Below are 21,263 nucleotides of genomic sequence, written 5' to 3' on the forward strand. Positions count from 1 at the left end.
AGTAAATGAATGTGCGGAGGCGTGTTTGAGCTGTGGATGGGTAAACACTGATGTTTGTCATAGATGGAATAATTGTGGTGTGGGGATGAGAGGAAAATGGAGGGTGTGTTGTTTCTTGTTGACATATATGATACGGCTCACAGTATACTGTTGTTAATTTAGCCTTTATTCAAAGCACAGTGTCAATTGGCATCAGCCTCCCTGGCCATGCTGGGTCCTTGCGCATGCGCCTCAGCGCGGGCTGTAAACACGTAGTCACATGACTCATTGACTATTCTCTGCAATATGCCACAGAGGGGGGCCCAGATTCAGCTCCTGTGCACAGGACCCATATTTCCTACGCCCCTGATTATCAAAGAAGACAAAAAAAATACCTGCAAGTCAACAATAAGGTCACTGTAAAGTCACTACTGAATACCGCATACTCTACTCCCTTAAGGAATATTATGGGAATGTTATAGTGATTTTTTGTTAGGGGTGAGCGCAGTTTGTTCAGAGGTTTACACATGAAAACAAAGTGACAGGTCTGTAAAAAGCCTGTAGCGTTACAGCCTGATAATTCCATAAAGTGGTCGGGGAAGACCAGGCACTACTTTAGCTCCAGTCTCTCTCCACAGCTGTATAATTTAACAGCAGACATTGGCATGCGATCATCTGGCTGCTTTTATAATCCTCATACTTCAGAGATGGATCATCGTGGCCGCAAGGATGACTCACCCGCCAGTTTGAGTTAAAAGTGCCGGAGCACACGGAAGAAAGGACACAGTCTGCCGTGGCCTCTGGTGAGGACTTTGTGTTGGAGGTTTTACCGGACGGACATTTACCACAAAAACTGTCGGTGCAAACTTGGAGATGGACTGCACTGGGCCGCTGGCGCTGCTGATGGCGCTCACAGTCTGCGCGTTTTCTGCAGTGGTGCAGCAATGGACGGAGTTAAATGAAGCGCAGGTAAAATTAGATTAAAGTTTGCTCTGTAGGCTGTTTGAACACACTCACACATTCATTAGAAGCGTGTAATAGTGAGTGTATGATTGTACATAGCACAGCCATGGACTTTGTTTTTCATTTTCGCAGCCTACAGGCCTTTTCTATTCATTGCATGATAGTAATATTGGCTATGTAGTGGCCAATGTAGTCCACTACTGTCATTGCTGTCTGTCTTTTTCAAAAGGTCTCATAGCAAGGTATGGACTGATTTACTACTTTTCTTCATTTTACAGGCTTATCTAAGGAAGTATGGCTACTTGAGTAACCATGGTGACGCTCAGGACCCATCTTACCTGGAGGAAGTTATTGAAGCTCTTAGGTACAATAGTCCCTCTCAAGTGCTGAAAATTAGGTCATATGTCATACCAGAAGCAGTCAATTGCATATTAGATTCTTATGTAGTGCTACTGGAGTGAAATTCCCTGATACAGTGGAGGAAGAAGAGGTCAGTCCAGACACCTGTCCTCCTTCTATTTGATGCAGCATGCAGATGTTTACTCTCCTCTTCTCCCCAGGGTGTTCCAGAGGGTGAATGATCTGCCTCTCACTGGAGAAATAGATGAAGCCACCCTGCAGGTGATGAGGCAGCCCCGCTGTGGTATGAAGGACCCCTTCAACCAGAAACTTCACAAATTCAGAGTGCTGGGTGAGATGCTGTTTTGTAAAGTGTGAACATTAGTGGTTGTAATGTTTATTTAGTCAGAATTCTGAGATTCTGACTTTTTTCTTACAATTCTGACTTTATTCTCAGAATTCTGACTTTGAACTCAGAATTCTGAGATGAATCTCAGAACTCAAATACATTTTTCACATGTGGCCCTAATCCTCTTTCGTAAGTACACCTGTTGCCAGCTAATGTTTGCGTCCCTATTCATTAGACTGATAGAGGGGCGCAAGTTACTATTGAAATAGTTGTTAGATTTTTAGAAGAGCAGCTTTACAAGACTGCCAGCAAGAAGTAATAATTGCTTTTTGCTTTGCATATAGAATGCTTCAAAACGGATAATTATTTGGTTTATTTTATAAACAGAACAGTTTAACTACACTGTAACATTATGTCCTGTAGTACGTAACTGTACACAAGTTGGCAAGATATATTAAATTCATTATCATTTTTCATTACAGTCTGTTATGAAAAATGTAAGAATGCCATTTTTTTTAGAATCCATTTATCACAATAGTAGTTGGATCTCAAAAGGCATCAATTTCCATCACCTATTTTACACTCCGCCTCGCCATTAACCAATCAGCTTTTGACTGTGGAAGGACCTAATGGTTGAAGTATGGTAACTCAATCTCAACCTGTGCCCTTTGAAATAACATTGAAGTGCCATCTTCATCAAATTCGGGCAGAATTATGGAATGATAAATGATCATCACCATCATCTCCTGGGCTGTATGAGCATTAGAGGTCTGTGCCAAACCCTATGATCAATAAACACCGGCTACTTGCTGTGGACTTGAAGTCTTGGTGTTGTCTTGTCTCGAACTGAAATGTATTGGTTATGTAAAACTGTGAATCTGGTAGGTAGACATTTGTGGTCTCTCTTAAAGGTCACTGGCGCAAGCGGAGCCTGACCTACCGCATCTACAACTACACACCAGACATGAAGAAGACAGTCACCAAGATGGCCATCCGGTCCGCCTTTAAGTACTGGAGTGATGTGACTCCGCTGAGCTTCAGAGAGGTGGAGTACGGCAGAGCAGACATAAAGATCTCCTTCCATAAGAAAGATGGCTACTGCTCTGTCCCATTTGATGGACGTGGTGTGTTTGCTCTATAAATAATGTTTTGTTTTTTTGTGCTGCTGTCCTCTACTTGGCCTACTGCCATTGACCCCTGGAATAGGCCAACTAACTAAATCTCTGTTGTTTGTTTTTATCCTCTGCAGGTCATGTACTAGCCCATGCTGAGCCACCACAATCGGGTATTGTCCATTTTGATGATGATGAGTACTGGACCGAGGGAGTGTACTATGGTACTAATCTGCGTATTATAGCCGCCCATGAAATAGGCCACGCCCTGGGCTTAGGTCACTCTCATTACAGCACCGCTCTGATGGCGCCGATCTACACTGGTTACCGTGCCAACTTCAGGCTGCATCCCGATGATGTGCAGGGCATCCAGGCGTTATATGGTGAGTGCATCAACTCGCAGCATGACGGTGTTAAGACTAGCCCCGAACTGTCAAATTGATATTCACGGTGTAAAAATATTTTTCGAATTTTCATGCATGGGTACTCATGATTCAAGCTTTGTAGGTGCTTCTTTACCCAACTGGTGAACTGGTGAGATAATAAGAACAGACTTATCCTGAACTTCTTGTTGGCAGTGGCGTTGTCATTTTTGAAGACACCAAAGAGGTTACATGTTCTATGAAGAGAGGGAGCAGCCGTTAAAGGTTATGGGAATTATTGTAGTTCTGTTTGTAGATCAAAAGCTGGAGTAATGAGCCCATGTTCTACTATGTGAACTCAATAATGAATACATATAATTAAGATTGATGATGTCTGACTCTGAGCCATTTGCTCACTTGTTGCATCAAAGATGAAGCCTTCATGACTGATGGGCATCAGTCATGATGTTTATCAATATGTCTGCAGATCAAGAAGACTCATTTTAATATGAACAAGACCCATCTTTCATACCCATAGCCCAGACCCTTTGAGTTTATCTGGCTACGTTTTCAACTGTAAGAAGTTTGAGACACTTTGTATGATTGTCACATATACATGCAGCCACCCCAGCCAAAAAACTTTCGCTTTTTAACTTTCCATTAGCTCCCTACACTCTGATCTGTTAGGGAAGTTGATGTAAATAGACAAATAGAAATTGATGTAAAAGTCTGTCATATTCAATTGTGCCAACCGGGAATAACAACATCATTACTGTCATTTTCAAATGTCAGCATAGGTAAAGCATACATTCATCTTTTTTACTTAATTTACCTGTTTTATAGGTGAACGCAAGCCCGGCAATTCAGTGAATTCAACAGCCTCCTACAACCCCCTTCCTACAGACAGCAGCTCTGAAACTCAGAACATCCCAGACCCCTGCAATGCCACACTTGATGCCATTATGTTGGGTAAGTTATAAATATACACATATGCTCTTATTTATTAGGTCGACCAATGGATTTATCACTGAGGGGAAGGGGAAGATACTATAAAAAATGACACTGGGATTGATTATATGTTTATTTTCGTACATCTACAAAAATGCTCCAAAATTATTTGGGCATCAACATGTCAATGTTTGGTGTACAATCATACAATGACTTTGACTTTAAAGTACTGTAGAGTACTGTCAAAAATGTGTCAGAAATACTCACTGAATTTTCTCTCAGGTCCGTGGAGGAAAACCTTCGCTTTCAGTGGTGATTATGTCTGGACGATCACGGATCTGGGATACAGTACCCCAATATGGATTGACAGGCTGTGGAAGGGACTGCCTGGACACCTGAGTGCAGCTGTGTACTCTCAGAGAACCAACAAGACATACTTTTTTAAAGGTACAGAAATTGTTATTCTTAGACTAATAAAGTGTACTTCAGTCATACGTTCCATAATGACAGTTTTGTCTTCGGTTGTTCTTCTGTTACGTCTTCTGTTCACCAGCTGTCATTTAGTCCAGAACTTGTGTCAGTGTGTTTTTAGCTTGACTCAACGCTGTTTCTGGTCACAGGCAATAAAGTGTGGAGGTACACCAGTTTCGGACTGGATTATGGGTACCCCAAACAGGTGAAACGGATCCCCGCTAACATTGATGCAGCCTTGTACCTGGAGAAGAACAAGAAGCTGGTCTTTATCAAGGTAGCTAAAGTCAAAACATAAGGGGTTAAAATGTTTAAAAAGAACAGCAGCATTATAACATGTAACTACAGTTGTATTTACCATGCTGACTTGTTGTGACTTATAATAACCTATATTTTTGTTCCATCTCTTTGCTGTCTGCCTGTAGGGTTCAGATCACTGGCAGTGGGACGAGCTGAAGTACAACGACTTAAGCCGTTACCCCAAACCGCTCTCGCTGCTTTTCAGCGGAGTGCCACCCAGTCCCGACGCAGCCTTCACCTGGACCAACGGCAAGGTGTTCTTCTTCAAGGGAGACGAGTACTGGCGTGTGAACAAGCAGCTGAGCGTGGACAGAGGCTACCCGCTCAGCAAGAGGGAGCGCTGGATGCAGTGCTAGGGGGGAAACATTAGGGGGCAGCAGGTACCATGAAGTCCAAAGCAAGAGCACATTAAACAACCAGTCAACCTCAGCCGGAGCTCTGTGTGGGAGTGCTGGGAACACATGTGGTGCAGACTTCACTCAGGCACAAACTGTGACAATGAAATAATGCATTCTTGTCTCCAGTTTAATCGTAATTTGAGGAGAGTTGTCAGTGAATGATTGAGTTGTGCTTTATCACCTACAGCAAAAAAAAGTAGAGTGTGATTTGACTTTTCCACTGGATTTGATGAACGCCAAGCCACTGCTACACTCCAAAAGCAGGCTGATTTTGCGAGGCTTAGTTGTGTGTTTGTGTGACTGCAAGAATTGTGTACGTTTTTATATGATCTCACTCAGGGAGATACCAAGGGAGGCCATCTCTCTCTCTCTGTAACAGATGTGCAGGGTTATATGTCTTACTCCTCACAGTGAGATGTGAGATGATGTTGATAGTGTTCGATGTTCTTTTAAGTGTTGTGTAACCAGTCATATAATGTCCTTAAAGTTTTCTCATGCCTTACATTTATGTTACATACTGTTACTGAACATCATAAATTCTATTATCTCATGACTCACACTGGTCATGTGAAGATATTTCCATTTTGTACTATTAAACAAACCAGACATGACGTCGGCAGTAAAGTCAAGTCTTGTTTTTGATTGATGTGCGCTGTCACCAGGATAGCTGATCAACACCACATATAAAGGCTAGAAAAATACTTTATGTTCAATATGATGAAAGGCTAGTCTGTCATGCATTAAGTTTGTCTGCAAAAAACTTTGGGACTGCCATGGCAACACCAACCAGTTGCAGAGTAGGAAATCCTCCCCCATGACCTCTTGTCTTGCCTTTGAAAAATCTGGTGAGTAACGCTGCCAGTGTTGCTAGGTGCCCAAAGAGACAAAACACTGCAATTTATCTGAGTCGACTAATGAGCAAAACTGTTTTTGTATCAAACAGATTTATTTATCTTCGCAATTCCTATCAACAATTATGTACAGATTCAGGTGACAAGAGAACGTTGTCCCTGCAAAATCATTCACACAAATAACAAAACGGATAATTCTTTAAAAATCTACAAATTAACAGCAAATATGCATTGATTTTTTTTGTCCTTTTTCATCAATCTACTGCTTACTTGTTCATAATATAAATTAAATTATAAAAAAAAAGTTTCAGATACTCCACAAGTATACTCAACAGTCTAAAAACACATGAAAGTCACTTCACCTATTTTGACAAAAGCTACATTGCAAACACAAAAAAGGTCATAGGATTAGAGTGTTGCTAATAAACGATCATGTTAAAAGCTCTAGAAAGGAGCTCTAAAAAAAAAAACAACTCAATTTTAATTGCATCATTTAGTTTTTTTTCACTTTGTCATATTTATGGCCATGTATCTGTCTACATGTCATGTGCTGTATTTCTGTCTCATCACATTTCGTCTAAAACACACAAAATTAATCTGTTTTTTTAGGACATACCCTCAAAAATCATTCAACTAAACATACAAACAGTTAAACAGTAAGACAGGTACCCACAACAAATAACACTTCATGGCACTGATTAATAGTTTTTTTGAAGCACAGTACTCATGTTGTGTCATACGAAGTACTCGTGATGCACATGTGATGTCATGGCCATAATCCATTACCAAACACAAATACATCAGTTTTTGAGGCATGTACTTGCTGTTATGTATTTAATAATACTTGACATGAGGAAATGTATGACCTTAGTTTATTAGTATCTGTTTTTAGTGTTTTTCTCTCTCTCTCTGAGAAACCCATTGATGCAGTGGTTATAGTATTCATCAAACAGGGGCTCAACATCTCTCCCTTCTCCCCAAAAAAGCAGCATACCAACAGGGAACCCATGCCATTGAACTCCAGGTTGCTCTCTACAAAACATCCAGGACTGACACACTGATAAGAGGTGCGCTGGTATAAAATATGTTTTCTCCCTCCGACTCAATTGAGGGACTTTAAAAACCCTTAGTGGGGCAGTTTATAGGATCTAGTCTACATTAGGAAGGCAGCGGCGGAGAACCAGAAAGCGTCGTCCCTTCTCGTCTCTGATCCTCAGACCCTGATGACTGGTGTGGTGGCGGTGAGAGGCACGGTGGAGCCCGTGTCATAGTCCAAGTCGATCATGGTGTGGTTGGCGGTGCCCAGGCTGCTAAGGGAAGTGCCTGTGCCCGTCTGTCTGTCCCGCAGACTTTGCAGGTAGCTCTGAGAGAAAGAACAAAAGAGGGAGAGAGATGAGAGAGAGGCAGAAAAAAGGTGGGGTGTTTGTTTTGAAGTACAATTCGCGTTTAGCAAAGTTCTTTCCGCTGAGTTTCACAGGGATACAGGTAAGCATGACTGATGCCATAAAATGACAATTTCTATAACTATAATCTATAACTACAGCTTGTGCCATGTCGGGTGACACTGACCGGTGCCAGTAGATCCCCAGCGTAACGTTTCACTGGGGTGGGTTTACGGCGGTACGTGCCTTCCTGCCCACCTGCCTGCTGTCGCTTCTTGGCATCCTTCTCTCTGATCCGCATCAGCTGGACTCTCTTCTGTCTCCGGCTGATAATGACTAAGAAGGGAGGGGAGGAATTGAGAAAGACAGTTTTACAACACCACTTTATTTATTATGACTCATATCATAGTCACTCTGGAGAGAATATGAGATCGTAATGGAAACATGTTGCATCCAAAATCCTAACTAAAACGTTCTGTGAAAAACATCTTTGCAAAACGACAGAGCTGCTCTCACAGTGTAAGCCTCACAATATTTAATCCTCACCCTCAGTGTGAGAGAAGCTGTCGTCTGTCAGTTTCCACTGGACCAGTACTCCCATCAAGCTGAGGGCGGGCCAGATGCCCAAGATGACCCAGCTGTACCAGCAGAGAGGCGGCCCGGGTGTCAGGCGCAAACACTCGTACACGTGCGTGGCCAGAGCCAGCATCTCCACAAAGTAGTCAGCGCACACTGTCATGATAGCTGCCCCGAACACAGCGGTGGAGAGCATGGTGAAGAGCTTTTGCCACTGCAGTGTAAGCACGGCGAACAGCATGCCCGCTCCCAGCAGCGTGCCCAGGGGTACCCAGACGGTGGTGGGGGTGTAGAACTGGTGAGCCACCAGCAGGGCGGCGAGAGCCAGCAGGAGGCCCAGCAGCAGGCCCGTCATGAAGAGGCCGACGCTACGCACCAACATGGTGACCAGGCCGCACAGCAGGCCGATACCGAGGCCGATACCGGCGCTGGCCTCCACGCTCAGCTGGGTGTCCAGCACACGCTCCTTGTGGCACAGCAGGAAAATGATGACAGAGCCAAACATGAGGCCGGACAGGAACATGACCGCCTTGAAACAGCGGTAACCTGGAAGAGACGGGACGGGACAGTTTTATAATGAGGACAGAAGAGTTGTGAGGAAGAGTTACATAAGGAAATATCCCATTGTATGAATATAAAGTAAGCACACTAAAGCGCTGCAGATTTACTCTATGGACATGAATTCAGTCAATAATCAAGGAAATAAATGGGATCATTACGCTGAATCTAATGTAAGAAAAGGCAACAGCCTATTCATAATGGCTGCAGGCTTGCCCAAAGTCTTCAAGAGTAGAGTCATCCTAATGGGAAATGACTCATTTGTGTGTGTGTGTGTGTGTGTGTGTGTGTGTGTGTGTGTGTGTGTGTGTCTGTGTGTGTCTGTGTCTGTGAGAGGCGTGATTACAATGCACTGCAGAACATTAAAGTGGTGGATATCCTTAATGCATGATGATAAAACAAATGGCCTGGCGTCTTCAATTTCTCAAATCAGTTTTAATAGCCATTAAGCTGTGAAATTGTGACATGAGGGAGTTTCCAATGACTGACAATATGCAGCTTTCAATTTTTGGTGTTCCAGCCTGATTAGATCAAATTTTTACAAGGAGGAACGGACAATGCCTGTTGCAATCTGGTCATAGAGGAGAGCAGTGACATCAAGTGAAAGCAAAGGAATAGCCAACTTGAAAAATCAAACGGTGTACTATAGAGCACGGTTACGTACACATGATATGTTTAGATACTGTGTTGTGTCACAAGAAAAACATGAGGTTTTAGCACGCTTGGTGTCTTACCAAAGAAGCAGTAGATGATACCGAACAGGCAACACATGGAGCAGATGACGGTAGGGATGACATCATACTTTCTCTCGATCTCCAAGCTACAGGCGTCGACCTCAGCCGTGCCTGCCCCTGCCCCATCAGAGCCCAGCCCAGTGGGATCTGCCATTTTGGGCAAATGTCAGCGGGTTTGGGGCTGGTTGAAGTTTGGGACAAGGATAGAGCAGCTGATTGCGTTATCTTAAGTCCATCTGAGCAGGTGAGGTGACTGCAAAATAAGAGAAAATGTTGGTATAAGTCAAAGATCACCAACACAATTAAACAAAAACAAACTTTTGATACTGTAACTCTAGTGGAGTAGATGTAAACAGAGCCTGAATGGCGGTTCCAGCTCCTCTAACAAACATTCCCTAGCCACAATACTAAGAACGGACAGCGGAGAAATACGAGAAAAGGAAATACAGTTGAATGAGTGAAGAATAAAATACAGCATGTCCCCGTCAACACATGGACTTGGGCTGACAACTCCTCAGCCGTCGCCAAGGCTGTAGGCGAAGTGTGAAATCTTCAGATCAGCTGTGACTTCTGCCTAGTTGCATGTGCGGCTGTCACACACTCCATAAGCTCTCCTACTGAATGCAGCATTGTATACCACATTTGGTTTCTATGGGCACAGACAGAAACCATAAACATATCTAACAGACCATAAGATGGCTCCCCATTTTAAACAATACTGAACTTAGCACAAAAACACTTAATTGATCACCGCAATTATATTGTGATAGCAAGTAGCTGACATCGTATCTGTTTGCACTACACAAAATGACTGTAGAAAAGCAGATATTGTTTATATACTAAAGTACAATCTCATATGTCTTGAAGCTTCCCCTTTTCTGTGATTGTATATCTGCAAAACAGTGCCTACAAAGTAAACAACTGGTACTGTCCAAGGGTTATATATGATATTTAATAGGTTGATCTGGCAGGCGCACAGAGCCACAGAGGGTAGTAGCGGGGCTCAAGGCTTAGGGTGGACTGCTCTCTCTGAGGCTGCTGGCAGGTCCTCCCTCATGATCTCACCCCAGTCCAGATCCGATTACAGCTAACTCACGTTTTCAGCTCGGGAGAAACAGTCAGGAACAGTCAGCCCCCTGCCTTTTCTCTTCATCTGCTTGCCAGCTCTTTCTCTGTCCCCCTCTTCCTGTTTATCTGACGCTTTGTCTCTCCTTCATTACCCGAAACTTTCCCCACCTTAAATCTATCTTCCCCTTTACACTATGTGGCTACACAAAACGCTTTCTTTTTGCCTTTTTCTCAGACACACAAGGCTACGTATTATGACCTGCCCATGACTTTACATGGAAAAAATGAGAGACCATTGGAAAGTTCTCTCTCTCTCTCTCGCTTGCTGACTTAGTTAGTTCTTTGGTACCTGTCTCTCTGTCTCCCATCAGTTAAAATTGTAATGACAGACAGAAATTAAGAAAAAAATATCTTCCCAGTTGGCATCTTGACACTATTCTTTGGTATCCATTACATATTTTATTAAAACTTTGAGGATATAAATAGATCTTTAAGTAAAATAATTTGCTGTGGATGCAATAATGTAGTTAGATGAAATAGTGCTAAAATGCACCATTTTATCTTTTTTATGAAAAATGAGAAATATTCTTCAGCCAAACAGCAACGACTATGATTTGTAGTTTTCATAACCTTGTGAGCAGAAAAAAGTTTCTGCTTATGAAGTGACTTAAACTAAAACGTCAAGGCATTTTGTTGACTGTAGCAGCACAAGAAGTAAATTGGATGAAATGAGAATAGGCCCAAAATAAAATCTATCTTTTCTACCAAAATTAGCACTGCTGGAAAGATCTTTATACAATCAAGACTATAATCTTCACATCAAGCCCAGCCAACTCAAAATGAAGAACCAAGTTCCCTTCTGAGGCAGAAGCAGTACTAGGATGAAACTACACACAGGAACCTCACTGTTAGGGGATTTTGGAGCGTTGGATACAGTGACTGTAAACCGAGACCCGGCTCTCCATGTTGGGGTTGATTTCCTATCAGGTTTGGCTTTCCCCTCTAATGCTGCGTTCAGGTCATATCAGAGGAAGCGGAGGAACAGGATGACATCTCGTTGCTACAGCGTGGCAGCATTCACGTTTAAGTGTGAATTAAATGGATCATCTTGATTTTCATTCACTTCTGCAGTTTATGGTGCCAAGTGGGAGATATCAGAGCCTACAAAAAATTCCTTCGGCCTACTTGTATTAGGAGGTTGACTGCTTGTATTTACAGTAAATCAGATATGACATGAACGGCGCATGTGAAACACCTGTGCTGGTCAGTTGAGTTAGGGTGTCTTCATTTGGAGAGCTGCTCCTATAAAGCACGTGTTTCCCCAGGGTGCCTCTCACACCGCAGCCTAAAGCCTTTTGACTGTTTCAGTTTGCCTGTCCGGTGGCCTTCTGCCATGTTTTTCTTTTTCTTTTAAGGAGTATGAAACATGAATATGCGACTATATCAAGTGAGATATATGAGGTGAATTTCATCGTCCACTACACACAGAGTAGTAAATAACTACATTTTGGCAGGAATACGCTTGCATTGCTAGTTTTCTAGTGTTTCCTCCAACAAATGAAATCATGTATTTTTGTAGGAGGCAGCAAGCACTGTGTAAGTTACTGAAGACTTGTAGGTAACTACTAAAACTACAAAATTAAAGTTTTCTAAAAGAAAAAACAATTAAATATTTAAAGAGATAAAAAAATCTATCAATCTATTCATGCCTCCACCTCTTTATCTGAGTTTCGCTTTGCTCTCTGTGTTCTTCCATACACCACAATGTAGTTTGGATATAGCTTTACTTTTCAAGTAGTAGTTTTACATTTTGTGGGAGATAGTAAAATAGTAACACATTACATTATACAGTAGCTCGTTTTTTTCCATAATTGCACTGTAATTAGGCAATAACAAAATTTGCCACAACTTCCTATGTTGCTACTAGTAGGCCAAGACCTTGACTAAATATTTTGTGGTCACATTATTGGATCTAGTTACACCTTGAGGAAAAACTCACCAATGCTAACAGAGAAAAAGATTGACAAGTCTCATCCTTACTTGCAGTATTAATAGTTTCTCTATAACAACTCATAATTTGCCATATGTCATATTTGGTTACTGTTACATTACACCGCAATTGTTGAAATGAGATTTTTGGGTTACCAGTAAAACTAGCAGCTAAAATTCTTTCAGTGTGAACGTTTTTTAAACTACATTTTAAGAGTAGTTTCCTCAACTCTGTACATACACACACACCCATACACACTCCCACGGCCGTGTGTCTGCCCCTTATGTTACCCCTCAGTGAGTCACAATGGTGTCCTATGTCTAGGAGGCTTGGAAGTCCATGCTGCTCTGGGAGAATAGAGCCATTATGCAGCATGACAAAGACTCTGAGGCCCATGCCGTGACCTCTAGTGGCACTCAGAGCAAACCATGCGGAGGAAAAGGGAGACCACCTAAAGATGGTGGAGAGCACCAAGGAGACTGGTAGATCCCAAGTGTTTGCTTAGAGATAGGTGCCAAGTATTTGCCTTGAGAGAGTTGGTGAGTGATGGAGGGAGGGGTTTCTTACTAGAAGCAGAGCTTTTTATCTAAAAGAATTATGTCATTAAACTCACTGGAGGCCCCAAAAGCTCCCAATGCTTCCTAGCAGAATGTTCAATAAGCTAATGTCGCCTGGCAACAAATACAATACCAGTAAACAGAGTTTGGCAACAATTTCAGTTCCAGGATGTGACAGCCTGATCGTTAGAGGCTTTAAAAGTTCCAGATCCCTTCAATGTCGGACTGGAGGTTTTCCATGAAAATCTAAACGTTTTATTGAAAAACACAAAATGTTCTCCAGTAGAACCACTAATAATGACAAATGGAGAGAGTTAAAACACAATAAGCATCACAACTGTAGATGAGACACTGAATATAGGCTGTGTTACCCTTGAAACTAAAACCTAGGTAAAGAGTGTACTCTTCCTGAACAAACACGTCACAGGGGGCTGAGGAGCTGAGACCTCAGCTGCTGAGGAATAGGCAGGGCAGAGTACAAGTTCCCCACATAGCTAATTTGGGTGTGTTTAATCAAGGGGCTGGGCGTGTGATTACAGCCAAGGATGGGGGTGTTCTGGCTTGACGGCCAAGACCAGCTGAGAAGCTGAAGAACCTGCAGTGTTCTGACTTGGCTGTCTGAAGACTTTACTTGGAAGACTCTACCATGGTCTCTCTCTGAATGTGAGAGATGCATAGGAGCTTACACACCACAGTTGCAGCCATAAATCATGCCACCCTCAGCCGAATACCCCGACCGGCTCAAAGACCGGTCAAGTATAGACAAGAGCAAGCATGGACATGATGGTGCTAACACACTGGTGGTTGATTAGTTACAATGGCTGGACAAAACTGGAAAAAAAATATGCTCATCACAATCACATTTGTTTCCACATTGGAGCACATGAAGCAGGACATCATATGGGCCACTACTGAGCTTCCTGCCTCTCCACACCAGGAAGCTCGGGCCCAGAAGAGGAAGCAGGGCTCATCAGGTTGCAGTGTGTTGGAACTGACTCTTCTCTTGGGGCCACAAAGCAGAGACAGAGGCACAAAGTGGGATTATCAACATAGAGGCTTCGCTTCACTACCCAACGACACAATCTGCCTGGATTTAATCCAAAAACAGAACACAAATGCAACTCAACTTGGACTGCAACAAACAATTATTTTGTTGATTGTTTTCATTAATATAAACTAATTACAATTAAAAATCTACAATTGAACATTCAAAGTTGATTAACATAAATTTTAATGTGGAATTTGCCATTATAGCCAAACTACATTTCTGCATATTATTGCCTGAGTCCAGACCAATATATGTAATATATTGCATTGCTATCGCTGGCTACATTTATGTTATGTTTCAGTGTATAAGCCTAGCCAACAAATGTAGCACAGCTGTAATGGCTGAAGAGCTGATTTGTTAGGTTGACTGGAAATCACAAGGCAGCTGCCAGAGAATCTGCACTCCTAGCAAAGTTACATTATCAGTACAAACAGCTTTTTCAAAATTGAATCAGAGAGAAGCAATTTGAGCATTACTGAGGTAACAAAGCAAAGCAAAGGTTCCCTTGCAATATGATGAAAGCAAGCTAGTAATCTGTCTGGCTCGCAGGTTCAGGTGTTGGTGCGGCAGTTGCTGCTGTGGTGTGATGTAACAACGTGCATGGTAAACAAAGCACCACATTATTGGGTTTCTGTTTATAGTATTCCCAGAGTTTTTATAATATACTCAGCATATACTCAGAGTTTGGGATTAATGCAGCCATGTTCAAAACAAAAACAATTATGAATATGCAAAATCAATAAATTTACATAGTTGACATAATCAATAAATCACTAACTTTGACAAATTGCTGCGGCCCAAAAATCAACACCTGTCACTGCTGGCATTCCTGTCACTGCATACTAATTACTAAAACATAAATGCAACAAAAATAATCTTATTTATATCATTAACCCAAATACAAACCAGTTAGATCAAGTGAGACTTCTAATGCTACCTCACACAAAAATGAGTTATCGATAACTTTCAGCATGTTGTTGAGTCAATCAAAATTAATCAATCAAAATCTTAACAGGGATGATCCCTTGTTCATTCCCAGCTCTGCTCCCTCCTGTCAGCTGTCTCCCCAAGGTGTCACATGGTCTTTCCAGGTCGTCAGCTGCTCTGCTCACAGCAGTCACTAGACAAAACTATTTGAGAAATTTACCAATACACAGGATCCAATCCAACTATCTGTTGTGCTATTTAGGATGACCACCTGTGTAGAAAGGATGTTAAAGAAAAGAGGGGGTGGATGAGGGCAGGTATGTCACTGGGGTTAGTAGGGGGGATTGTCACCCATAGCTTAAGAAACCCCACTGTAAACATGTAAGGGGGCACAGCGTGAGAATGAAAAGTGCATAAGGTAAAATCAGGGAGAATAAGTCACTCCTTTGTGCATTTCAGCACACTGTTGTATCTCACAACAACAAGCCTACAAGCTAGATAATATTAGGCAGGAAGGATGACATCCGAGGACTTGTAACATAGCACAACTCATCCATTTCTGCAATTTGGGAAGAGCATTATGTTGAAAGTGTCATGATGTTAGATGGGTCAAACTTCTCCATCATGTCAGAGCACTTTATGAAAGGCAGGAAACACACTGTTTGACAATCCAAGGCCAAGAGACTGTAAACACTTTCAGGTGTCTTAATATTTTTTAACAGTATTTCTAGCTTCATTTTCCCTCATAATCTCTCCAATTCATGGCTGCCTCTGAGTTTAGTCTAAACAATAGCAGCCTTTCAACTTAAGATTGTGGAGAGCTACTTACAGAAAGGCAGAAAAAGTACAGGAACACAATGAGACGCCTTTAGAAGGGAGTCACATGTCTGCTGCATGCATACACACATTCATATGTTCATAAACTTACTAAAATTATACTAAAACTCAGCACACAGCGCACAGCGCAGCAGGGAGGGGCAGGTACGCCTGCAGTAGTGCTCTATTAGGGTTTGTGGCGAGAACAGCCTTCAGCTGGGGGTGTGGTGCAGTGTGGAGGTCCGTATGTTGGTGAGGGCGCGGCGGAGTGTAGCACTACGTACACTGATGTGATATAATCAAATGTGCTGCTGGTGGGCAGCAGGGTGGAATAGAGAGTTCAAGGTCCCTTCAACCGGAGGACCAGAATCCAACCAGCAGAGTCAACCGGCTGCAAGCATCCGCCCTGCTGAAGAGTCCTGGAGCAAGACGCTCAACCCCTACCAGCTCCTAATTATAATAATAATTTGATACTCTATTTTTTATTATTATTAAACTTTGTGTTACTTGTTATCTAAATTTTCATATGTTCACATTCTTCTGTTTGTGTACAAGAAATGTGATGTTGCTCACACAGACTTCCAGAGAAAAATGAGTAAAAAAAAGATAAAATCAAATAAAACAGGCTACTGAATGAATTGTGGTGACGTGTAGATAGGTATGTTAGGAGGCTGGGAGCCCATGCAGGGCCTATATACAGTATGTCTTTGGCACTTCCAGTTCAGCTCTGTCATTTACAGCAGTCAGAGCAGTCATTTAACCCTCTCTGTCAACTGCCAGTGAAGAATAATTGTACCTCCTACAAGGCTCTCACGAGCCGAAAATATCTCATATGTCCTTCATTTTCCGAGACATCTCGACACCCCCTCTCCTGCCACAGGAAAAAAACTATAACCAATATTTAAAGTGCTATAAGTAGTCTGTGGATGGGTGTTCATGTTTCTCCACAACTTCAAAACCACTGGTATCAGTTTTTATGTGGTTGGCCTGCTGTGACAATGGGGTTTTCTTACACCCAAAACTCAATCGCTGCTTCCATCTCTAAATCCACCTTCATAACCTTCTTCTGTGCCCAACTGGGTTGAATAACGAGTGTATTAATACACCTCAAGTGCAGGAAAAACATTACACGCAGAGGAAAAGGAGTTCTTCAGTCATGTCAGTTCTTCTGCTAGGTAGGCTAGCTCTGCAACAATCATTTGAGAGGCAAAATCAAAACATGATGAACATTTCATGATTAAAATATAAAGTTCAGGAAATGTATTTCAGGTTTGCAAACAAACACAAATTTTCTTCTGTGCCGCATTTAAAAAAGACGTAGAACGCCTGCCACTATTTAAACGGCCTTCTCATTTTCTCAATTTAATTTTAAAAGTATTCCCAAAAGTAATCCTGTAATTTTACACAAGTATCTGTAATCAGAATACTTTTTTTTGTATTTAAAATACATATCATTGCTACTGCCAACCTTGTTTACACCCAGGATGCACTGTCAGAGAGAGGATGAAGTCACAGTGAATAGCGCTCTTGTTATCAGATAATGAGTCCTTCTCCAGATTATACAGCACAGCTCATCCCTAACACAGTGTTGTTAAGTGTTCTTATTCAAAATGACATGGCATACTGGGAGAGAACAAATGAGTTTCACCAGTGTGTGGATTAAACTGCCGATCAAAGCCAATCCTGACACTCCTCAGTATGTTGGACCGGCGCAGCGGGCCGGAGCACGTGGCCGGACAGAGCTGGAATGCTAATCTACAGATCTTTTGAAGACTTCAGAGGTAGAGACATTTCAATAGTCACTGTGAAACTGCATTTGCCTGCATTTTGACCTCATTCTTGATTAATATCTTTATCTCCCAACACAGGAACTAAAGAAGATGGAGAAACTGAGCATGCTTGATTTTCATATTAATACTTGCCATTGATTATTATTAAATATAGTAAAGAATAATTAAGTAGCCACAAAAAACAAAAAAACAATGAGATTCATCTTTTGCAACTGGTAAATCAGACATACTTTATAATCTTATTGTCAGCCTTTTTTCTGTCCAGCCAATTCAAGTACTTTTAATTAATCACTACTGGATTGCATAAAACAAGGCAAAAGTACACAGACAGTATTAATTGTCCACTGTATAAACTGTACAGCTGTCTCAAGCCCTTCAACAGTGCTAAGGTTAAGTCTGCATCCACTCCTCCCATAGATAATGAGAGGGGAAAGAGCAGTAACTGACAGCGTGTACAGTGTATTCAAATGGCAGCGTTGATCTGAGATCAGATAAGATGCCTCTTAAATCATCTTCACGGTGCAGTTGCAGTCAAGTGACCTGAACGGTGAGTTTTATGGATTGTGGCCCAGACTTGTCAACTCTATGACAGGTTGTGTTGTTGGCAAGTCCAAATAAGGGCCCATTAAAAGCAGATTCACACTGATGTGGTGATGATGTGATCATGAAGCGTGTTTTCTTTTCTTTTTTTGCAAGCAGTTAAAAGTGAAAAACCTCAAGTCAATTTAAAAATCTTTACTGTGGAGAAGCTTTTACTCCTGCAAATAACACAGTATTTAAAATCTGAGTTATAAGAGAGATTTAACCAAAGAGATGCTTTTAGTCTTCTGCCTGTTTTCGTCTAAACAGGCCGAATCCGACTGTAGATCTAACTTTGTCCCATCACCTTTGATAGCAGCACACCAAAACTTGAAAGGGAGCTAAATTTTGCATTTCTCTTTTTATTTACACTACAAAAAATAGGGTTAACCACCGCTGCCATCTCAGGGGAGTTCTAATGGGATATATTAGACATTAGCAAAACGCTAGTGTGTAAAGGAGAAAGCAGATCCCAGCACTGTAACTGCCCAAACTTCAAGTTAAACCTTGCCTCCACCAAGTGAGTGAGTCTGTGTACACCACCTCGCCCCAACAAGGTTCCCCTGATAGCTGCTTACAGTATCTCCAGTACAATGGAGTGTTTAGTACAGTAGGATTTTATTAACTGCCATGTTGCTTGTTTGTTTTAATCACTGACGATGAAGGAAAAGTCTGTATGGTTCAAGCGTCTTTTAATAACAAAGATCCCTAAGGAAATGAGACCCTAGCATCTCTGCTAATTGAAAGGCAACATGAAAAACAACATGTGCGCTGCAATAGACTAAAGGTCCCACCAAACCTCTCTCTCTCTCTCTCTCTCTCTGAAGCAGGGATGGGCTTCCTCTCTGCGTTTTCAAACGGGCAAAACCATCTGGCACAAGCTGACAGACTAGCTTTGGAGTAGGTCAAGTAGAGAGGGGTGCATTGAGGGGGTGTAACTACAGACTTGGAGCAACGTCTCTGTGAAGACAGGACCTGTAGGCTGTCATCACACTGCCCAAAAACCAAGATGCACTCCCAGCCTGGAACACACAGCCGAGCCGCAAGGCCGGGGCTTGTCGCACGCTATGAGGATTATATGGAGAAAAATGAAAATGTTCCTCTCACAAAATGAAGGATGCTTCTGTACAGTTTGAACAGACACCATGTTTTGGAGCAATGTAAAAGAATACCAAATCTCTTTCTTTACATTTCTGGATTTTTCAAACATCATGTGAACTTCAACAAACAATTGCATAGAATTCACTAATCAATAAGTAGCCTACTTACCATTTGTTTCACTGGCACTATACTTTCCAGCTTAAGGGTTGTTAGCCAGTAATGACTAATGCATATTGTGAGGGATTTTTGGCCTCAAATGTCTGGTTCAGTGCACCAATAAAGCCTTTAGTTTTTCTGGATCCTTGTGTCATTGTCCTCAAGTGGTTTAAACATAAGTTGCTTTATGTCCCTTACTGTACTTTACAATATAACAACTATGGAAATGGCCTTGTGCTATGTGTTATTACAAACACTTCCATCTGTAGATTTTGGCACTGTTTACTCAGGAATTGGGGTGGAATCGTTCAAGTAATCAATCATCATCAGTAATGAAGTATGAGGCTATTGTTGCCATGCACAGACTGGAGTAATAAACTGTACTGAAAAGGCCATTGTCACTGGATAACAAACATGAACCCTATCCTTAGTGTGTAAGAAGAAAGAGTAGCTTAATTATGTAGACGCATCCGCCACACAGAGACCAAAAATCAAACTTTTGCTTTAGTAAAAGTGGGAAACTTACCGATGAGCCTGTGCTCGGCGGTTGTAACGTTAACTTCTCCGTGACAATCGGCCCTGTCAAACAGGAAAAACACCCCACCATTCACAAACACAAAAGCGGCGGCAGGGTCCCAGGGAAAACCGGTTTTCTCCAAACTTCACGCTAGGCTCTTTCTAAACTCGCAGGCTGCGGTAAGGGAACACACATCGGCATCGTTTTTTTGTATCCTCTTTTTTAAAATCTTATCCAAATCTTGTTTTGAGCAAATATGTTACCATAACGACGAGGCAGTGTCTGGTGTCCGCGGGCGGCTCGGAGAACTTTATTCGTTTAACCGTTGGGCTCGCGTCTATCTGTGACTCGCGACTAAACCACTTTTGTGTCCTGCCTGTGGAAAACCTAACCCTGCGACTTTTCCTCCACACACCTCCCCTCTCTTTCTCTCACTGAATTAGAAAGCACTTAAAAAAAAAGAGAGAGAGGAGAAAAGTTTTTTTCTCTCTCTCTCTCTCGCTCTCTCTGCGAGGCAACCCCCCTCCCTCTGTCCCATCTAGCGTCGTGTCAGTCCGGCCCGCCGTGGGGAAGGGGAGGGGGCACACAGACATGATTCAAACTTTTAAAATTAACCTAGAGGCCATGAACTGATTTAACTAATGGGGAACGGTGTAGCACTAATTATTGGGTTTATTTTTACATTAAATTTGACATAATTAAAAAGCGCATTGGTTAGAAGAAACACTTAGGGTTCATTCCTAACGAAAAACACTTTAATAAACCTATATGGACTAGCAGTATAGTGGTCAGATAAGATTCTAGTTTATTTTTTCGTACTTATACTATGATATCACTATAATAGCCCTATAGGGACTCAAGGGTTTTTCAAGGCCTAGTATTTGTATAGTATGACAATGTGGGATAAGATGATTTTCTTAAGGGATGGACGACCAAGGAAGATATTGGATACATTTTAATGACCCCAGAGAGTGTGTACTGTGATCATGAGTAGCTACTTTGATGCACCTAGCTGTTAGGCTATATCTACAGGTCCATGGATGGTGTTAAAGGCACTGCATATGAAGACTATAGTGAACTGGAGTGTTTTGGTGTTGGTGAAGGAACAGGCTGTGTCTTTTGGAGATGGTTTGACTCCATTTCTTCCCCCTGCACTTGTATACATGTGTATCTGTGTATAAAGGGATTTGAGGATTTGTTGGGTTGAGATAAAGTGCCAACTGGTGACACAGACTCTCTGTCTGCATGTAAGGCTTTGTCGTGTGTCTGCACAGAGGAACCCGGGGCTTTGAAGGCCAGGCAGAGGGAATGAGCTACAGCTGAGTGCTGAGGCTCTAGGAGCGCTTCATTCCCATCACAGAGCCTCCCGGAATAGGCTGCTGTGTCCCAGAG

At 42.1% G+C, this 21,263-nt stretch overlaps 2 protein-coding genes across 3 annotated transcripts; one reads left to right on the forward strand and one right to left on the reverse strand.

The window, feature by feature from the left end:
* The first annotated feature begins 763 nt into the window (after positions 1 to 763).
* On the forward strand, positions 764 to 5,717 carry mmp19 (matrix metallopeptidase 19). The gene is made up of 9 exons (XM_071910753.2): positions 764 to 948; positions 1,221 to 1,306; positions 1,503 to 1,633; positions 2,542 to 2,754; positions 2,880 to 3,125; positions 3,948 to 4,073; positions 4,335 to 4,499; positions 4,673 to 4,800; positions 4,949 to 5,717. The coding sequence occupies exons 1-9, from the start codon at positions 853 to 855 to the stop codon at positions 5,177 to 5,179; spliced, it is 1,422 nt and encodes a 473-aa protein (XP_071766854.1). The 5' UTR covers positions 764 to 852; the 3' UTR covers positions 5,180 to 5,717.
* A 437-nt stretch (positions 5,718 to 6,154) lies between these two features.
* LOC139920597 (transmembrane protein 198-like) lies at positions 6,155 to 20,346 on the reverse strand. 2 transcript variants are annotated; one of them, XM_071910647.2, is made up of 5 exons: positions 19,881 to 20,346; positions 9,323 to 9,575; positions 8,001 to 8,576; positions 7,713 to 7,790; positions 6,155 to 7,435 (listed from the first exon to the last, which is right to left on the reverse strand). In XM_071910647.2, exons 2-5 carry the CDS (start codon positions 9,474 to 9,476, stop codon positions 7,383 to 7,385), a joined length of 861 nt encoding a protein of 286 aa, XP_071766748.1. In that variant the 5' UTR covers positions 9,477 to 9,575; positions 19,881 to 20,346; the 3' UTR covers positions 6,155 to 7,382. The 2 variants fall into 2 exon arrangements, with proteins under 2 accessions (XP_071766748.1, XP_071766740.1); XM_071910639.2 differs by having other exon boundaries at positions 7,642 to 7,790.
* Positions 20,347 to 21,263: the final 917 nt, after the last annotated feature.

The sequence above is a fragment of the Centroberyx gerrardi genome, chromosome 5 (genome assembly GCF_048128805.1).
Source record: "Centroberyx gerrardi isolate f3 chromosome 5, fCenGer3.hap1.cur.20231027, whole genome shotgun sequence".
Taxonomy (NCBI): domain Eukaryota; kingdom Metazoa; phylum Chordata; class Actinopteri; order Beryciformes; family Berycidae; genus Centroberyx; species Centroberyx gerrardi.